This window comes from Ovis aries, chromosome 22 (assembly GCF_016772045.2).
Source record: "Ovis aries strain OAR_USU_Benz2616 breed Rambouillet chromosome 22, ARS-UI_Ramb_v3.0, whole genome shotgun sequence".
Taxonomy (NCBI): Eukaryota; Metazoa; Chordata; class Mammalia; order Artiodactyla; family Bovidae; genus Ovis; species Ovis aries.
The window spans coordinates 20195009-20216283 of NC_056075.1; the positions used below are offsets into that span (position 1 = coordinate 20195009).

General features: G+C 47.9%; 1 protein-coding gene across 4 annotated transcripts in view; it reads left to right on the plus strand.

Annotated features, from left to right (window-relative positions):
• The window catches only part of CNNM1 (cyclin and CBS domain divalent metal cation transport mediator 1), a 69069-nt gene extending 52040 nt beyond the window's left edge, over positions 1–17029 (plus strand). For 2 of the 4 annotated variants that reach the window (XM_042238952.1, XM_027960301.2), the window contains 5 exons: positions 888–1051; positions 10289–10445; positions 10792–10941; positions 13088–13189; positions 14401–17029. In XM_042238952.1, coding sequence (XP_042094886.1) covers positions 888–1051; positions 10289–10445; positions 10792–10941; positions 13088–13189; positions 14401–14480 — 653 coding nt within the window. In that variant the 3' untranslated portion in view covers positions 14481–17029. The remainder of the gene's footprint in view (positions 1–887; positions 1052–10288; positions 10446–10791; positions 10942–13087; positions 13190–14400) is intronic. The other 2 variants (XM_042238953.1, XM_042238954.1) reach the window with 1 other exon arrangement.
• The last annotated feature ends 4246 nt before the right edge of the window (positions 17030–21275 follow it).

Genomic DNA, 21275 nt, shown 5'->3' on the forward strand with positions numbered 1-21275 from the left:
TCCACCTCCTCTGTGCGGGGTGAGTAGTTCACAGAGCCAAAGGGATGTACCACCCAGAGCTGTGTTTTTCCTTCTAGACCTTATTTCAGATAGAAGAATCCTGAATTTTCCACCCAGACAGCTCTAGGAGACCAGGCCGGGAAGCCCTAGGGCAGGGCAGGGTCTCCCCCTTCAGCCTATATTCTGGCACAAAACTTTAAGGAGCCTGACGTGGCCTACTAGGTGGTCAAGATGGTGTATTTGTCAAGGAGAAGTATAGAGCATATTTCAACGGTTTATTGATGTGATTTAAATATTTATCCATATGGTTTGTGGGCCTCTGCTGGTCCCTGCCTGCCAGTTTGGAGGCAGGCCTGACATTCCCTCTGAAATGCCTCACCACAGTGAGGGCTGGTTATCTGTGCTTACCAGGTGGTTTTTAGGGCAAACCTAAGGCTTCAGCCTTTCTAAAAGAAGGTTTGTGAATGGAGTTTATATAATATAACTCATTTTGGTAAATAAAGGGTCTCATGGTCTGGGGTAGCCACCCCCATTCACAGCGGGGTCCTCATCTCCTTCCCTTCCTTACCCCTGAACCAAGAAAGGCAGTGGCCCACCCAGCTCCTCGCTGGTAGAGGTCGTGGGGAAGGAAGGAGCCTGAGCCAAGTGGAGCCCGGAGGTCTGAATCTGATACTCATAAATGGAGCAGCAGGGCATTTCCTGGGCTCTGAGGGGAGAGGTGAGGGCCCCATGTTGCCATAACCTAAATGTCCTGCAGGACCTCAGTAAACAACACCCCTTCCTCTCTCTCCCTCCTTCTCTTCCCCCTACTGCCTCCCCACCCCACCCTCCTTGCCTTCCCCACCCCCCCCCACCCCACCCCCGCCCCCGCATCTCCTCGTCTGCAGTAAACCGGTCCCCTTCCCGCTGCAGTGGGTTGAATCGCTCGGAGTCTCCGAACCGTGAGCGCAGCGACTTTGGGGGGAGCAACACCCAGCTGTGCAGCAGCAGCAACAACCTCTACACACCCGACTACTCGGTCCACATCCTCAGCGACGTGCAGTTCGTGAAGGTAACTCCGCAGAGGGCCTTCCCCTCACCCCGACCCTGCAGCCTTCCGTTCCCAGAGAATGCGGCCTGAACACCATACCTCGGCTTTCCAAAGGCCCTGGTTTCAGTCAGTTGTTTTTTTTTCCCCAGTCAGTTTTATTCTGTTCATTATTTGTCACTATTATTGTTCCTTTGTTCATTTGAACCCTGGTTGTTCATGACTGTCTCCCCATTTTTCATGTGGAGAAACTGAGGCAGGAAGAGATAGGGAATTAGCTTGCCTGAGAGAAGGTGCCAGCAGGACTCTTTCCTTAGTTGCCCCATCATTGGCACAAGGTTGATTTGGTTTATTCAAGATAAATGTGCAGGGGGTTAATAAACCAAGCATATAGTAGCGTATCCCTGGCGAGGGAAATGGCAACCCACTCCAGTATTCTTGTCTGGGAAATCCCATGGACAGAGGAGCCTGGCAGGCTACAGTCCATAAGGTCACAAAAGAGTTGGTCACAACTTAGGGACTAATCAACAACAGCAATATAGTAGTGTATAGTGGCTTCCCAGGTGCCTCCATGCATGCTCAATGGTGTTCGGCTCGTTGTGACCCCACGGACTCTAGTCCACCAGACTCTTCTTTCTGTGGGGATTCCCAGGCAAGAATGCTGGAGTGGGTTGCCATTTCCTCCTCCAGGGGATCCTCCTGACCCAGGGATTAAACCCACATCTCCTGCACCTACTGCATTGGCAGGCAGATTCTTAGCCACTGAGCCACATGGGAATCCCAGCTATGATCTTACATATGTATAAGGTTTCACATATTATTATCTAGAAATCTAAAACACAATGCAGTCTGTTATGTTAGCTGAAAATATTTGTAGTAATTATCATACCACCTTGCCCTGCCACTGAGCTATTTGAAGAGAATCCCTTTGCAAGTATGAGAGAGGCAGCAATGCTTATCACCTTGTAATTAAGAAAAGCTGTTTCTTCATACCACTCATTGAGTTTAATACTAGACAAACATTCTGTTTCCTCCTTTCTCTTGCTTTGATAGGTTTTATTTTGTTGGTTTTGTTTGCTAGCATTCCACAAATCACTACACACTTGGCCTGAGATCAGAAGGGAACCCATTTATCTGAGTCCAACTAAACACCCAACGTGCTCACTTGGTGACTGTCATCCCGGTTGCAGGCCGGATGATGGTGGCTGAATCACAAAGGTCGGAAAAGGTCCTTTCCTTCTGTTCAGAACACTCACCTGATACTTTGAGGGTGGTGTGTGCTGACTGGCTTTCTGTGTTCCATGACTCTGTAGACACCCTGAACTAAAATACACATCGTCGATAAAAGTAACCGTGGAGAGTTACCAGAGGAGGGCCTGTACCTGTGGAGTGGGCTGGGGTAATGACTGTTGGTGGCGTGCCCTGTGTCATGCACTTTAAGTCCTTGATCTGAATTATCCACTTAGTCCCACAGCCACCTTAAGAGGTAGGTACTCTGTAATCCCCACTTTATAGATGAAGTAGGAGCTTGTGGGGGGCTTCCCAGGTGGTCATAGTGGTAAAGAACTCACCTGCCGATGCAGGAGACAGAAGAGATGCCGGTTGGATCCCTGGGTCAGGATGATCCCCTGGAGATGGAAATGGCAACTCACTCCAGTATTCTTGCCTGGGAAATCCCATAGATAGAGGAGCCAGGCAAGCTACAGTCCATGGGGTCACAAAGAGTCAGACGCAACTGAAGTGACTCAGCACACATATACGTGGGAGTTTGAGGAGTCTAAGGTCTCATAGCTGGGAAGTGGGAGAACCAAGCTGCAAGATTAAGTCTCTCTGTCTCCAGAGTCCAAGCCCTCAAGTCGCTGGGCTTTGAGAGAGTTCAGGGAAATCAGAGCTGATGGAGCCAGGGGAAAGTGCTTTAGTAGAGAATCCAACAGTATGCATGGTATCGTGACAGTGAGGTTGAACCTCAGAAAACCACAGCCCACGATTCTCCTCCCTCTTGCCTCCAGCCCTGAAACCCTGTAACTGTAGACCGTCCTCAGAAGTGGGGTAAGAAAAAGTGGGAGGAGAGAAATTCTGCTGTGCTAACTCAGTGGTTGGTAGTACTGGGCACGTGGTTTGTGGGAAAAGAAATTGAATGTCATGATATGAGTCAGTAGCTCAACAGGTGTCTATGGACTCCTTGCTTGTGCTCAGCACTGCCTAGGCATCGACAAGATACTGTGGTCAACAAGACTGCAAGTTCCTGCTTTTTTAGAGCTTCCAGGCTCATAGGAGGAGAAAGGTGATAAACAAGTAACCACATCAGTAACCTAGGTTATTTAGGAGAGTGATGAAGGCTCTGAAGGAAATAAATCAGACCATGGGATAAACAGTGCCTGGGCAGAGTTGGCAAGGAGGCTGCTTTAGAAATGGTTATTAGAGCAGGCTGAGAAAAGGACATTTTCTGTTGGGACCTGGAAGGGGCTGTGGAGAGAATGTTCAAGATAGAAATGACAGAGGCAGGGAAGAGTTTGGTGGTCCAAGGATATTTGGCCTGGCGCATTATGTGCAGACAGAGGCTGACGTGAGTTGGGAATAGAGTGTGGGTAGCAGTGTTATCTGGCTTCTTTAGGCCAGAGCACAGGGTCTGGATTCTGTTTTAAGTGCATTGGGAATTTTTGTTCAATTCATTTCTCAGGTCTTTCCACTTGTCTTAGTCTATTTTAGCTGTTATAACAATTACCGTAGACTGGGCGACTCAGACCACCAACATTTATTTCTCACAGTTCTTGGAATCTCGATCTCCAAGTTCAAGGTGCTGGTCAATCCAGGTGGTATCTGGTGAGTCCAGTTCATGGTTTGAAAATGGCTGTCTTCTCCGTATATCCTCATATGGTGGGAAGGAGCAGGGAGAGGGGGAAACAGAGCAAGCAGGCTTCCTTCTTATAAGGGCACCAATCACATTCATGAGGGCTCTCTGCTCATGACCTAACTACCTCCAAGGCTCTACCTCCTAACGCCATCACCTTGGAAGTTAGAATTTCAGCATATGAGTTATGGAGGAACACAAACATCTAGTCCATAACACCATTTGTATCATAAGTCGAGAAAATCCATATGAGGCTTTGGAGAGAAAAGTGAAGATTTTGAGGTGTCATGTTTAATGAGCAACTATGATAAGCCCAGAGTTTTCTGAAACATCTCTGGGAGTGCACAGCTTGGAGAGCACTTTTAGGAGATGGATTTGGCTATTCCTCAAAATGGAATGTGTTAGGATGAATACTCAACACTAAGTTTGTAAGGATTTTCCTAAAACTTACAATTGATCTTACATATCTCATGTATCCACTCCTAAAAACGAATGGAACATTCTATAAATAACAAGGAACATAAAAGGAAAGTCTCTTTCCTGACAGTGAGCCAGTGGCGTGCTGAGAACTCCAAACCTGAGGTCAGTTCTCACATACAGGTGTTATCCTTGATCTCAGGCCAGAGGGCTGTGCTGTGACTGGGGCAGCAGGGCATCACTGCACATGGTCCTTTTGTCTACCTAGATACTTTGAAATTGAGAAAGCTACATGTCAGAAGTAGAAGTTTAGGGAAGGCTAGAAACCTAGTAAAGTATTATTCAGAAATCTCTTTAAACTTGTGGTTCAAGTCACTTAAAAACTTCAATTGCAATGGGTTGTTCTACAGAAGGGAACATTGTAAGTTCAAGCTCTTGTTTAACATAAGGATTTGATTTTTCTGTTTTGTTTTTTAATATAAGTTAAGATGACATTTTTCTCCTGACTGAATGGACTTTTAGGGCCATGTTCAGGTTGCTCTTTTACTCACCTCCTCAAACCCACCTTTTTTTTTAATATGAAGAGAGTTTTTGAAAAAGCTCAGGGGTGATTTCACTGGCAAATGCCCCTGTGACTGGCTGCAGAGGCTTTTCCTGTCCAACAGACTAAATTCTAGAACTGTTCATTAAGTCCAGGAGTAATTTGAGTTCAATATAAAATTAGAAAGAAAGGTATATCCAATATCCAGTGAGTATCTGGGGAAGGTATTAAAGCCACGATTGTGTCTGTGTTTGTTTGTGTTTGTGTGTGTGTGTGTGTGCTCAGTTGCTTCAGTCATGTCCGACTCTTTGTGACGCTATGGACTGTAGCCCACCAGGCTTCTCTGACCGTGGGATTATCCAAGCAAGAATATTGGAGTGGGTTGCCATGCCATCCTCCAGGAGATTGACCCATCGACCCAACCCAGGGATGGAATCCTTGTCTCCTAAGTCTCCTGCAGTGCAAGCGGATTTTTTACCACTGGGCCACCGGGGAAGCCCCAAAGCCATGATTAATAGGAGTTAATAAGTTATGAAGATACCAAAGAATCTTTCAGTTCACTTCAGTCCAGTCGCTCAGTCGTGTCCGACTCTTTGCGACCCTATGAATTGCGATTGCAGCTGCACGCCAGGCCTCCCTGTCCATTGAAATTCTTTAATGTATTCCATAAATATTAATATCATCTTTAAATTAAGAACATTTGGCAGATGTTGTACAGTGAATTGTGTAACCATGGCCAAGATGCCCCATCACCATCTGGAGGCAGAATCTCTAAATTGCAAAATTGTGTTTTGAGGGATGAATTTCTGTTGCTGTTTAGTCGCTAAGTTGTGTCCAACTCTTCTGTGACTCCATGGACTGTAGCCCGCCAGGCGCTACTGTCTATGGGATTTCCCAGGCAAGACTACTGCTGTGGGTTGCCATTTCCTTCACCAGGGGATCTTCCTGACCTGGGACTGAACCCTCATCTCGAGCACTGGCAGGTGGATACTTTACCAATGAGCTATCGGGGAAGCCCTTGAGGGATGAATAAACCACCCGAGAGTTGAAAATGTAAGCAGAACATCATAAGAGGATTAGAAACATCACTCTAGCTGAAAAGTGAACTTCTAGACGCATTGACTGCTAAGTCAAAATGTCCCAAGGTGAAGGTGAAGTCGATCAGTCGTGTCCGACTCTTTGCGACCCTGTGGACTGTAACCTACTAGACTTCTCCGTCCGTGGGAATACTGGAGTGGATCGCCATTTCCTTCTCCAGGGGATCTTCCGGACCCAGGGATCGAGCCCAGGTCTCCTGCATTGGAGGCAGACGCTTTAACCTCTGAGCCACCAGGGAAGCCCTAAAAGGGTACCCTTAACTCCTGTTAGTTTCAAGATCAACTGATCTCCATTTCTTTTGTAATTTAGAGGACACTTGAGTGGTCATGTATGGATGTGAGAGTTGGACTGTGAAGAAAGATGAGCGCTGAAGAATTGATGCTTTTGAACTGTGGTGTTGGAGAAGACTCTTGCGAGTCCCTCGGACTGCAAGGAGATCCAACCAGTCCATTCTAAAGGAGACCAGTCCTGGGTGTTCATTGGAAGGACTGATGCTGAGGCTAAAACTCGAATACTTGAGCCACCTCATGTGAAGAGTTGACTCATTGGGAAAGACCCTGATACTGGGAGGGATTGGGGGCAGGAGGAGAAGGGGACCACAGAGGATGAGATGGCTGGATGGCATCACTGACTCGATGGACATGAGTTTGGGTGAACTCCGGGAGTTGGTGCTGGACAGGGAGGCCTGGCGTGCTGCAATTCATGGGGTCGCAAAGAGCTGGACATGACAGAGTGGCTGAACTGAACTGAACTGAACTGAGCTCTTAATTGGCTAGAGTAAAAGACAACTTGAAGTCAAGCTATTGCTAAGAAATGGTAGCTACAGTAGTGAAAAGAGAATAAGAACATGATGTCCTTTGAACAGTGGTTTCATTCGCTTGGTGCCAATCAGTATTTGGTAAGCAGTTAATGATGGTTCTAGGCACCATGAGCTGTACTCAAGAAATAGAATTGGGGAAAAGAACCATAAGTCAAATGACAGTGACCAATGCAGGGTAGTATCTAACTGATTATGAAATCATATGACACTTTATTTTAAGCGCTGTATTGGCTGGAGAAAGCACTGGACCTTTAAGAATTAGGAAAGAATAAAAGGCGAGTGAAGGCAAGGCCAAGAGGGAGAAGGAAGGAAAGGGTATGGAAGGCAAGTGAACATGGTACACTCAAGGAATGTAAAAGAGGGGCTGAGCCGGACCAGTGATTCTGTGCTAGCAAGCAGTGGGACACTGTGGCCATGCAAGGCTGGACTGTCAAAACTGGGCAGAGCTATTTAGTTGATCTGCTGGACCGTCAGTGTCTGATACAGAATCCAGTGGCCATATGTGGCTGTTGAGCACATGAAATGTGGCTCATCCAAACTGAGGTTTGCTAGAATGTAAAATACATATTGGATTCCAAAGACTTCATACAAAGAAGAATGTAAGATTCCTCATTAATTATTTTATATTGGTGACAAATTGAAGTGAAGCTATTTTGGATATGTTAAGTTAAATGAAAAATAGAAAATTAATTTCACCTGTTTGCTTTTACTTTTTCTAAAACGTGACAACTAGAGAATTTTAAATTACCTATGTGGGGGTTTCCTTACTGATCCAGTGGTTAAGACTCTGTGCTTCCAATGCAGGAGGCATGGTTTCAATTCTTGGTCAGGCAGCTTAGATCCCACATGCTGCTCAGCCAAAAAAATTTTACCTAGGTGATCTCACATTATATTTTTCTTGGATAGTACTGTGCTAGGTAGAAAAGGCTTCACAGGTGAACAGGAGGAGGGGAACTGACAAAAAGTGATGCTTGAATCTAGAAGTGCATCTGGGGAGATTTCCTGAATACATTTGGCTAGTGCCTTCTCAAATTTCTTTTAAGGTGACACTTTTGACGCAGATGGTAAAAAATCCACCTGCAATGTGGGAGACCTGGGTTCAATCCCTGGGTTGGGAAGATCCCCTGGAGAAGGGAACAGCTACCCACTCCAGTATTCTGGCCTGGACAATTCCATGGACAGAAGAGCCTGGCAGGCAACAGTCCATGGAGTGGCAAAGAGCCAGACACAACTGAGCAACTGTCATTTTTGTTGACGTCGTATTTGTTTGTGACTTTTCTAACTTAAAAGAGAAGCATTGTGAAAGCAAGGCTGTGAGATCCCTAGAACAGGTAACCAAGGCATTGCCCAATGCCTTTGTCTTGAATAGGCCGTGTGTTTCACACCATAGTTTTTAGGCAAAGAATCATTTGGTCTTTAACTAAAAGTGAAAGAGTAAAAGTGTTAGTTATTCAGTCATGTCCAACTCTTTGGGACCCCCATGGACTATATGTAGCCTTCCAGGCTCCTCTGCCCACGTAATTCTCCAGGCAAGAATACTAGAGTGGGCAGCCATCCCCTTCTCCAGATCTTTCTGACCCAGGGATTGGTCCCAGGTCTCCTGCATTGCAGGCAGATTCTTTACCATCTGAGTCACCAGGGAACTAAACTGGAAGCCAAATCTAAACTAACTAGTTGAAAGAACCCAAATAGAATAATATCAAGTGCTTTGTTGGGCTTACCAAGTCATTTAGGACATTTTCCTGTCGTTTAAGCCAGGAGAACCTTCAAGACTCCAAAGAAAGCTTCACCTTTAGAAACCCATGGTAACATCAGAAGACTAAGTTTTGATAATAACCTTGGCTCAGACCATGTATCACACTTCTCTTCAGTCATTTGATGCCTGCTACTGCTGCTGCTGCTAAGTTGATTCAGTAGTGTCTGACTCTGTGTGACCCCACCAGGGTCCCCCGTCCCTGGGATTCTCCAGGCAAGAACACTGGAGTGGGTTGCCATTTCCTTCTCCAATGCATAAAAGTAAAAGTGAAATCGCTCAGTCGTGTCCGACTCTTGGCGACCCCATGGACCCTCCATCCATGGGATTTTCCAGGCAAGAGTACTGGAGTGGGTTGCCATTGCCTTCTCCCATCTGATGCCTATGGACCCCCAAAATAACATAGCAGTTTTGGAGGGACTTCCCCTAAAGTTTTGTGAAAGGCAGCCTAATGCAGCTAGGTGCGTTTATAATGTACAGAGGTGAGCTCAGAGGCTTTCCCCTGGACAGCAAGAGTAAAGGCCCTTTAAACTGAAATGACCAGATTGCAAGGGCAGATCCTGCCCATTATCAGACCCTGGAGTTTCTCCTCAGAGAACTTGGAGTTCTACAGTCCCACCTCGCCTTCCATCTCCCTGGCCCCTGAGGATGAATAGCACTTTCCCAAGCAGAATGCACATCTCAGGGCTGGAACTCTGAAGGCTTGCTAACTGTTAAACCTTAGGCAAATCCCCAACCTTCCTGAACTTCATTTCCTTATTTGTAAAATGGGCATCACAGGACCTCTCATGGTTACCCCCTTGCAGCCATGGTGCCTAAAGGAGATAACGCATTCCTGAGTGCTCTGTAAGCCATAATGCACTGAATGGATGGAAGGTTTTATTCTCATATTCCAATGTCAGTCTGCAAAAGCAAACTCTTCTGCATAACATTAGCACTAGAGCCTTCACCAACATCTGAAAATCAAATCATCAGTTCCATCTCTTTAGTATATTTATAGCACTTCCAGTAATATATAGGATTTCCAAAAATAAATAATTCAATGATGTTTTAAATAAAAAGTTGAGATTACAAGCCAGTTTGGTGCAAATACTATCAGGCATGAGTTTGTTACTGCAAATAAATAAATTTGTGAGCTTCCTGTCATAAAAGGAAAAAAAGGAAACCTAGTGGATATTTGAGTCCTCATTCAATATAAGGAAGTTTACAATGCATCTACAGAAAGGAGCTTCTTCCTGGCACTACTTTCTTGAAGGATTTATCAAATGGATTCCTATATGATTATGGAAGGCATTAGAAAAAACAGTAGTAATAAATTGACTTCATCTGTAGCTTTGCCAAAGTTTATGTTCTTCATATGGAGGTTTCTTATTTCAGCCTCTACACAAGGTGGGGATCTTGTTCCTGCTGAGTCCCCATTGACTGCCCTTTAGGCAGAAGAGGGCCCTTGGCAACAACATAAGCCTGTGTTTTAAACCTCTCCGTGGGGAACCGCCTGCCAACTGAAGGGCCTTCCATCCTCTCCTGGGTCTCAGGAGAAGGTTCCTCGAGGTGTAAGAGTCCAGAGCCAATAAAAATGAACAGAAGAACGCTGGTGGCAAAGGAGTTCCCTCTTTGCCCCTTAACTTCTGGGCTCCAGAACATGGATCCCAGACCACCAAGGCCAAAGGTTCCAAAGCACCTTAGTGGGGGTGCTTCTGAGCTCAGGAAGGTGAGCCAGGTCCAGGGAGGGCTCTGCCCAGCTTCTGACCTCGACCCACCTCTCTGCCTCCGTCTTCCAGATCACACGGCAGCAGTACCAGAACGCGCTCACCGCCTGCCACATGGAAAGCTCACCCCAGTCCCCCGACATGGAGGCCTCCACGACCCGGGGCACACCCCAGACTCCTAAGGATGACCCTGCTGCCACCCTCCTGAGCCACCGGAGCAGCCTGCCGTGTAAGCGGGTTGGAGGTGATGAGCCAGGCCGCTGTGGGGTGGGGACGGCCCGCCTCCCTCCTCGGCCCCGCCTCCCTCCTCGGCCCCGCCTCCCTCCTCGGCCCCGCCTCCCTCCTCGGCCCCGCCTCCCTCCTCCGCCCCGCCTCCCTCCTCCGCCCCGCCTCCCTCCTCCGCCCCGCCTCCCTCCTCCGCCCCGCCTCCCTCCTCCGCCCCGCCTCCCCTCCGCCCCACCTCCCCTCCGCCCCACCTCCCCCCTCCGCCCCGGCCCAGAGCTGCAGTCTTGTCCTGGGGGGGCCCCCAGGTCTCCTCCAGAGCAGTGAGGTGACACACTTACTGTCCTCCCCAGGCAGCCGCTCAGATGGGCTGAGAAGCCCCGGCGAGGTCGTGTACCTGAGGATGGAGGAGATGGCCTTCACCCAGGAGGAAATGACTGACTTTGAGGAGCACAGCACGCAACAGCTCTCGCTGTCTCCTGCCGCTGTGCCCGCTAGAGCAGGTCAGGGAGGGAAACTGAGTCCCGTGGGAGTAAAGGGGGAAGGGGTCAAGGCCATTGTGTCCTGGTATGGCCCCAGGTGAGCCAGGTGAGGGAAGTCTAGGACCATAGCCCCCACGTAAAACTCCCCAGCTCCTTATGCTACCAGGGAGGGAACACTAAGGCTTACTGTGCCCCTCCCCGGCAACAGATCCGCGGTAGTTTATTCTCAGAACACTGTTAGCTAGGTTTCCCCCTGGATTCAGACCCTGGCTTCCCCATTTAGGAGTTCGGCAACTTTAGGCAAGTTACTCTAACCTAAGACTCGGTTCCCTTAGCTTAATAGATATCTTTCCTTCTGTATGTTGTTTTTTAGTCGTTCAGTCATGTCTGACGTTTTTGCATCCCTGGTGATGGACAGGGAGGTCTAGCGTGCTGCAATTCATGGGGTCGCAAAGAGTCGGACACGACTGAGCGACTGAACTGTACTGAACTGAACTGAACTGGACTGTAGCCCACCAGGGTCCTCTGACCATTGTATTTCCTAGGCAAGAATACTGGAGTGGGTTGCCGTTTCCTTTCCCAGGGGAACTTCCCGACCCAGAATCAAACTCACATCCCCTGCATTAGCAGACGGGTACTTTACCACTGAGCATCCAAGGAAACCCATTCTTCCTTATGTTAATAGATAAAAATCACGGTGGCTACTTCATGAAGTAGCTTTGAGTAGAAATGAAATAACATTTATAGGAGGGTGCATCACAGTACTGGTATTGTGCTCCCTAAATATTAGGAAGTTATTATTAGGCCTAATTTATAGATTAGGAAAGGCTTCCCTGGTGGCTCAAGACAGTATAGAATCCGCCCGCAATGCAGGAGTCCTGGGTTAAATCCCTGGGTTGGGAAGATCGCCTGAAGGAGGGCGTGACAACCCACTCCAATATTCTTGCCTGGAGAATCCCCATGTACCAAGGAGCCTGGCAGGTTACAGTCCTTGGGGTTGCAAAGAGTCAGACACAAATGAGCAGTTGAGCACATAGATTAGGAAACTGAGGTCAGCCTTTGCTCTTACTGCTCTTCCTTTGAGTCTCTGAGACTAGCAGTAGTCTGTAGGATCTGTCCTGATCTCCGAGATCATAGCACCTCCTACAGAGACAATACTCCTGTCTTGACTGCAGTGTTGCTCCAAGCTCCCAGCGTCCCACCAGTCCTGAGATCCTTCTATGCTTGCCCCATCAAGCTAATCATCTCCATGTATTCTGCCGCCCCCCTACACCAACAACCCCAAAACCAGCACCCATCCCGCCTCCAGACCCGCCCCAGTCCACAAGTCTGAGATCCCCCAGGTCCAGAGCAGTGACCTGACAATTGCTCAGAGACTTTTGAAGTCAGTGAGACAACGTGTTTGAACTTGTGGCTAACTCAGAAAATCTAGGACATGCGTAATCACAATTCCAGGACCTGAATTTAGAATGATGGTTTTTCTCCTGTGCACACTGATTTTAATAGCTAACACATGTAGCAAGAAGTTATATCAAAGGAATGAGAATAGAGGAGATGGGCCAGTCTTTGGAGATTATTCCAGTCCATCCTCCTCGTATGACACATGAGGGCCTACGCCTGGCGAAGGGAAATGACTTGCCCAGTCCACTCCACCATTTCCCTCCCCAATGAGATTCAGAGGCACTGGTGGTCAGGGCCTGGGTCCCTTTCCAGCTCTCAGATCTGGCAGTTCTCTGAATCCCCCCTGGGTTTGGTGGAAGAAGAGAGCACGAGCTTAGTTGTTATTGAGCCCTGTGATTTTCCAATGTCCATGCAAGGAGAGGAAGGTGAAGGTGACACCCGACCTGTCCTCCAGGGTGCTTATCTGGCAGATACTGAGTGGAAATGGTCATGTTCTCGTCTCTGTCTGACCTAACAGTGCTTGGAGAGTTGGATTCCTGCTCCTCTTCTCTTGTTTCTTAGTTCCTTTTGTGGCTCTACAAAGCCTCTTGCTAAGTAATTAGAGCCTTTTTCTTCCTGGACATCCCTTCTATGTTACAGCCACCACTGCCTTGGCTCTGGTTTTGACCTTTCATCTGCCAAGGAACATTGACAAAAAACACCCTGCCTGGATCCCTGGGTGTTCAGGTGGAAAGGCTTGTGTTCTTTCTTCTTTTCTTTTTCTCAGCATCTGATAGTGAATGTTGTCATATCAACCTGGACACAGAGACCAGCCCCTGCAGCAGCGACTTGGAGGAAACCATGGGCAGGAAGTTGCTGAGAACCTTGAGTGAGTACTTCTTTACCAGGATGAAAACCACCCACCAGCTGGTTAGTACGAAAAACATGCTAGGATCTTACTCCTGAAGGAGAAACCATTGACTCCTTTTGGGAAGCCAAATGAGGTACAATTGTGGAAACCTGTAATGGGGTTTGGGCAGGCACAGCACCCTTGATAGTTTGGGCATCAGTCCCATTCAATGGGTAGTTGTCTAGGGCAGGAGTCTGTAAACCATGGCCGCAGATCAAATCCTGACCTCCTCCCCTGCCCATTCCTATAAAAAATAAGGAGGCTCCCTGTGGCTCAGACAGTAAAGAATCTGCCTGCAATGTGGGAGACCTGGGTTCGATCCCTGGGTTGGGAAGATCCCCTGGAGAAGGGAATGGCAACCCACTCCAGTATTCTTGCCTAGAGAATTCCCTGGACAGAGGAGCCTGGGGGCCTACCGTCCATAGGGTCACAAAGAGTTAGACACGACTGAGCGACTAACACTTTCACTTTCACTTTATTGGGTTACAGAACCCACTAGTCTTTGATGGCCACAATGGCAGAGTTGAGTAGTTGCAACAGGGACCAAATGGCCTGCAAAACCTAAAATACTTACAATCTGGTCTTTTAAAGAAAATTTGTGTTCAGGAAACTCAATAAAAAAGGAGAGCAGTATCGTCTGTGGAAGGAAGTCCATGGCCCGGAGAACAAGATGAAAAATACTCCTTTCCAAAAACAGTGGAGCTGGGAACAGAGTACCCTTCCACCCCCACATACCCCATTGCAGAAGAGAGGTTGCCTCTGATCTAGAGAGTATAGGTCCCTGGGGATGGCTCCCAGCTACACCCACCACCTCTGGCTCAGGGACATCAAAGTCCATGAGGCCAGTCTTCTCTCTGAGGGTGTCTCACAACCACTTGAGCTGGGGATGAGGAGGCATGCTCCTGGGACACCGTGTGGGCTTCGCTCAATCCCGTCCAGGAAATCTCCGATGTATTGGCACTAGTCTGGACGTGTGGCTTTTGGAGATGTCATCTCAGGTGAAAAGTGCATTCTAATCCTTCAAGATGTGCATATGCTGATATTAGCACCTGGAGACGATGCAGACTACTGCCAGCCTATCGAGGGCTTTGTCTCCATTCCTGCTTCTATTCTGAAGAGCGCTTGGGCCCCCAAGAGAGTACTCTTGTTCTCTCAGCCTTACAGATTGACCCTTAGAAATTGTTTTTCAGGTGGTCGAAAAAGGAAGAGGTCACCAGATGGAGAGAGAACCTCTGAGGAGAACTCCAACTTAACGCCTCTCATCACATGACAGGGCTGTTGGCATCCACTGGGGGCGTGAGATTCCAGAGCTCTGGGGAGAACCCATCCTCCCGTCGTCTGCTTCTCCCCAAGGCCTCCCACTGGTGACAGAGCGAACTGCTTTCTTTACCACCTCTTCACCCCTCGCCGTCAGTGTGGCAGATTTTCTCTCATCGCCTCCAGTTTGACTCAGAGCCTTGCGGTGGCCGTGACGGAAGGAGCTGCCTCAGTGGAACATGCTAGAAGTGATCTCGTGCACAGCACAGTCTGGGACTGCAGAAGAAATGACCCCAGGCTGACAACGCCACTCTAGGACCCCTGATGCACTTCCTGTTCCTTGGTGCCCCTTGGCACCATATTTCATGCGTCCCTTAGATCAAAAGGTGCCACTGGCAGGTAGAACAAAGGAGGCTGGTGCAGCAGGCAAGAGGGTTAGTTCGGGAGACGCACCAAGAATTTCTGCAGAACACTAGAGCAGCGGGACTTAGTCATGTTGCCATGTGACGTCACAGGACAGAAAACTGTTGGTGACCAGTTTCCTGTTAGAAGAGCAGCAGCCTGGGAGTTGTGTCTCAGCTGGAATGGAAAGAATGTAAGGTGGAACCTCAAGTCACTCTTATTTCCCAGGGACACATCTGTTTTGGCTCCTGATTAGTAGTCATCAGTCCATCAGTAAACCTGCTCTGGAAGAGGAGGAGCAAGAAGAAGAGAAACCCATTTGGGAGCCAGAGATGGAACTTCAGGTTTTAAATTAAAAAAAAAAAAAAAATATATATATATATATATGGAAAAGTTTTAGCCATGATAAACCAAAGAGTGCCCAGGTCAGCCAAGAAGGATGCAAGCTCTATGTGGTTTCAGTGTGTATTACACTGGAACATTGAAGAATCACTCTTCTTTTTTTGTCCATTCCCCCACCCCCACCCTTTTCTCCACTCCATCAAGTCAGCTGAGTGTACTTTATTCTGAGAATGTACCAGATCTCTGAATAAAGAACCAGAGAGAGCTGGTACATTCAACACCATTTTCACCTGACGTTGGGCTTCCCTTGTGGCTCAGCTGGTAAAGATATGCCTGCAATGCAGGAGACCTGGGTTCGATTCCTGGGTTAGGAAGATCCCCTAGAGAAGGGAAAGGATACTCACTCCAGTATTCTTGCCTGGAGAATTTCATGGACTGTGTAGTCCATGGGGTCGCAAAGAATCCAATGCGACTAAGCAACTTGAGCCCCACTTCACTTCACTTGGGACAGGTGCAATTCCAAGCGTAGCCACCAGATGGCAGAATGACTGCACAGACCTGCTTGAAGAGTAAACTGATCAGAAACCACAGAGCCAGCCTTATGAAAATGTGGAAGGAAGTGAAGGTTGTCTTTGGGACACCTGCATCCCTTTCTGATGTATATCCCACCCATTGGGTTCCGTCGACCAGGGATCCAGTGATCCAGTGCTCATCTCAAAACCATTCCCTAACTTTTCTCTGGGGATGTAATTCTCAGGCTTCCCTCATTTTCCTCCAAAACCATTACTCCCACCTCCCTATACCCATTCAATCAATAATCACATAGAGGGTGGAGAGACTGATAATTCCTCTGGGTTATTTGCATCTCGAAAGAAAATGCTTACCCACGGGAACATTTACCTCAGGGGTTCTTAACTTGGGGTCTGTCACTCCAGGGGGTCCATTGTTGGACTTCAGAGGGTCTATGAAACCCCTAACTGTCAGAATTTAGTGTCTGCCTTCTTATGTGTGTTTTCCAGAGGGCTAAAGCTTTCCTACGGTTCTCAAAGTTCTCAGACCCGCAAAGTATTAAAATCCACTATTTTAACTAGTGGAACTTTCAGCCCAGAGTTTCTGCAATGCAGAATGAAGTGAATACTGGGTAGTTTGAGACAGATTTTTAGTTGTAAATGGTCTTCCCAAGTGTCCATCAACTCGATGGCGAAAGCTGGCACCCACCAAGTGGTACTCGTCAGAAGTCCTTGGCATACCCTATGGTATTGTACAGCGTACACCCACGTAACTTAGTCCCCACCAAACCCCAGCAGGTGTCTAGGGGCACAGCATGTGGCAGTGGACTTTGCCTTTCTCAGCAGTGTATTACTGACTTCGCATCCTTTGCCTGGCCCTGCCTGAGGCTCAGCAGTGCATGACTTCTCGTAGATAACTCACAGCTACCACCCACCCCCAACACCTACCCTTGCCTGGTAGAAACAGCCAAAGTGTCAGCCCTCGGTGCTGGGTGCCTCTGACCCAAACTGGTGAGTGCTGTTCCAAACAAGGTCTGCAGTCACGCAGTCTTCTTGCCCAGCTGGCCACTGACCCAAGGGTTCTGCCTGGCTGGTCTTCCCTTCATTACCGCTTAGGCCACTGCTGCTGCTTCACACTTGTCTCTTTGCACAATCCCTAAGAAGCCTGTCACCACTCCTCCCCCTTTACCCTGCCCCATCCCAAGATTTTCTTCAGGTTAAAAAAAAAGAGGACTTTGAAATAAAGTATTTATGAAGGCTCAATACATTGTAAATAATTTTTGAATAAAATAAAAATCCTTTTCCTGGACTATCGCTGTTTTCCTTGCCCCCGCATCTCAGAGTTCCAAAGTGGTTTTCGTATGAGATGTAGGGTGGGGTGGGGCACACACATAATTACCTTACCTAAGGGCTACTTTGGAGAAGGAAATGCCAACCCACTCCAGTGTTCCTGCCTGGAGAATCCCAGGGATGGGGGAGCCTGGTGGGCTGCCGTCTCTAGGGTTGCATAGAGTTGGACACGACTGAAGCGACTTAGCAGCAGCAGCAAGGGCCACTTGCCTGAAGAGGCACCCCTCTCAAGGCTAGGTGTGAGGTTGCAGGTAAGGTTACAGGAAAGCCCTGTACTCCGCTTTGGGATATCAGAGGGGTAATTTAGACAAGAAAGGAGCATGAGGATGAAAATGAGAAAATTTTTCGGAGCCCTGTGTTTGTGAGGCACTGGACTGGGTGCCTTCCAAGTTCAAGGTCTTGGGGTCCAGATCCAGTCTAGCATTTAAAGCAATGTGCTGGTCACACTGGCTCACTTCTGCAGGCCCTTTGGAGAGGAGCCAAAGTAGCCCAATTCCAGTGATTTCCAACCAGAGGCTGGGAAAAGGAACAAGGGAGCAAGGAGGGCTTATTGAGTAGTTACAAACCAAGACAGGAACAGGGGGACAGCCAACAGGTGGGCAGTCATTGAAGTATTGATGGACTTTGTGGAAGGTTGGAGTCTCTCACCTACTACCGTCTCCAACCAGCACACAGGAAAATTAGTGAGCAACCTGCACCAGGACTGCTTGGGATTCTTCCCAGGAGCTGCCACAGGCTGTAAAGTTCACTGTGCATGCGTGCTCCGAGGTGTTCGATTCTCTGAAACCCCCTGGACTGTAGCCCACCAGGCTCCTCTGTCCATGGTATTCTCCAGGCAAGAAAACTGGAATGGGTTGCCATTTCCTACTCCAGGGATCTTCCCAACCCAGGGATCAAACCTGCATCTCTTATGTCCCCTGAATCGGCAGGTAGGCTCTTTACCACTAGCACCAGCTGGGAAGCTCCTAAAGTTCATTAACAGTAAATAAATGAGGTGATGTTAATTGCTCAGTCATGTCTGACTCTTTGCGATCCCATGGACTATAGCCCACCAGACTCCTCTGTCCATGGAATTCTCCAGGCCAGAATACTGGAGTGGGAAGACTTTCCCTTCTCTAAGGGATCTTCCCAACCCAGGGATCAAACCTGGATCTCTTGCATTGCAGGCAGATTCTTTATCATCTGAGCCATGAGGGAAGCCTTAAATAAATGATACTAATAACTATTTTGTTGAGGGTTTTATGTGAACTTCAAAGGTAGGATCGGCCCAGCACTCATGCGCCTAGTCTTCACCGCTTCCTGGCCATGGAACCTTGAGCAATTCATAACCTATTCCACAGACTGTGACACAGGACAGGGGCCATGCTCCTTCCCAGGGTGGTTTTGAGAAAGAAACGAGTGTGCCTACATGTAGAGGTGCATGGAGAAGCCCTGCAGTAAAGAACCTTGTGTAACTGGCTAAGGCCAGCTTTTCCCAGACTTGCCCAAGGCCATTCGTGTGAACACTAGTGGGAAAAAGGAACACACTGCAGGGAAACAAGAAGGCCAGATTCTCATGAGATTGGGACTTCTTTATATGCTAAAAACATTTGAGCACTTTGGTAAGTATACTTTGGCTTAAAGAAGTGTTTCCAACTGATTTTTCATTAGCAATCCCCCCCAGAGAGAAATACTAACTTCAAATTCTCCGCAACAAGAGAAATTAAGATACCCAGAAATAAGATTTTGTCAAGTAGGATTTTGCTTTGGAAGACCACAAAACCACTTTAATATTTTAGACCTTCTTTTTGCCCTCATGAACCAATCTTTGCCACCTTAGAGGTCCTATCACCCCTGTTGAGAATTCAGTTTAAAGCTATGTTTGGGAAGAATGATAGATTGACAGAAGGTAGAAATCAGTGGACTCCAGTTTTTCTCATTCCCTTATGAAGGACAAGCATCTTTAAATAGGAAGGAGAACAAATATTGATAGAAAGGAAAATGAAAGGTAATGGAGAGATGAATGTGAGGTCATATCCATTCGCATCCTCCAGACCCAGTCACGCACCGACACGAGTTCTCTGAAGGACTCCGGGGAACCAGCCGGGTGGTGAAGGATCTGAAAGCCATAATCTGTGCGGAAACACTGAAGCATCATGGAGGGCGGAGTTTCACATGGAGAAGCAAAAGCAAGGAATACTAACTACTACTCTCAAATATTTGAAAGGTCATCAATCAGAAGTACCCAGAGATTAAGTATGTGTGGTTTAAAGGAAGGGAGGAGGGGAAGCAGGGGATAGGGTAGATGGAAATCAAATTCTGGATCGAGGTAAAAGACCTCTTTAATGAAAATGCTCCATCAGTAGAATGGGATGTTTCACCAAGTATCCAAAGAACACAACCCCCCCCCCCCCACCTGCAACCCAACCCAGTTAAAAGTGGTGAATCAGGGACAACACGGAAGAGACCCTTGCATTGGGAGAGAGAGGCTGCAGCTGATGACTTCTAAAATCTTGATCAGCCCTCAAGACTGTAGCGTTTTAGGGACTTCCCTTGCAGTCCAGTGGTTAAGAATCCACGTTTCCTCTGCAAGGGGTGCAGGCTTGATCCCTGGTTGGGGAACTAAGATTCCACATGCAGCACAATGCAGCCAAATTTTTTTTTTTAATTAACAGACTGTAAAATTTTATTGTTTTTGTCTTGAGGCTGGGTAAGTACAGGGCTTGCAGGCCTGTGGGGTGCAGCCCAACACTGAGTGTTCCTGACTTGCTGACTTAACAAGATTTATAGGATAGTGCCATGTACCTATGCTCCAGGAGCTCCTGAAGGTTGCTAAGCCTCAGAGTGATCCACAGGCTGAGGCGCTGGGTGCCCCTCCCCCGGCCCAGAAACTTCCCATTCTAAGACAGCCCCATGACTCTGGCAGTGGTCCTTTGAGCCTCAGCCTCATGTAAGGAGTGGGTGTGAAGTTCCTCCGGGTTACTTGTGGTAATCATGAGGATTAAGACACTTCCCTGGTGGCATCATGGCATCCAGTCCCATCACTTCATGGCAAATAGATGGGCAAACAATAGAAACAGTGAGAGACTTTATTTTCTTGGGCTCCAAAATCACTGCAGATGGTGACTGCAGGCTTGAAATTAAAAGACACTTGCTCCTTGGAAGAAAAGCTATGATCAACCTAGACAGCATATTCAAAAGCAGAGACATTACTTTACCAACAAGGTCCATATATAGTCAAAGCTATGGTTTTTCCAGTAGTCATGTATGGATGTGAGAGTTGGACCATAAAGCTGAGCACCAAAGAATTGACGCTTTTGAACTGTGGTGTTGGAGAAGACTCTTGAGAGTCCCTTGGACTGCAAGGAGATCCAACCAGTCCATCCTAAAGGAAATCAGTTCTGAATATTCATCGGAAGGACTGATGCTGCAACTGAAGCTCCAATCCTTTGGCCCCGGATGTGAAGAACTGTCTCATTGGAAAAGACCCTGATGCTGGGAAAGATTGAAAGCAGAAAGAAAGGGGGATGACAGAGGATGAGATGGCTGGATGGAATCACCAGCTCGATGGATGTGAGTTTGAGCAAGCTCTGGGAGTTGGTGATGGACAGGGAAGCCTGGTGTGCTGCAGTCCATGGGGTTGCAAAGAGTCAGACATGACTGAGACACTGAACTGAACTGAGAACTGAGATAATTCCTGAGTAATGTTAGAGCCCCAGATTCCAGTGACTTCCCACTGTCCTCTGTTCCTTCCAGAATCCTCCATCGTGACATGAGATTTGTCTGAACGATGCTTCCTGCCACAGCTTGTCAGGTATGAGGAATGGGGAGGAGCTCTCGCCTTGCACTGAGGGAGTTTGCTTCTAACGTACCTGGATTCTTGGCGAGGGATGTGTGGTTCTTCCCTTGAAAGGCAAAGGCGTTGCTGTGCCGTTTGCCAAGTCAGGAACCAGGAGGAGATACATGGTGTCCTATTCCAGGCAGATGCTGAAGAAGGAATTGGTGAGGGATAGGAATTGGTGAGGAGTGTCTTCCCTCTTCCTGCGAGGGAAGAGTGAAAAACTGGACAGGTATTTTCAGGAAGGGAGAGGCAAGTGAAGGAGGCAGCCCTGGATAGACGTGGTCGCCTTGTGCCTTTTTGAGTCACAAAGGGAAGAGATTCAGATGAGACTCCAGATAGACTGAATTCTGACAGAGAAGGCCCTGTGATCCACTCTGCCCTTGAC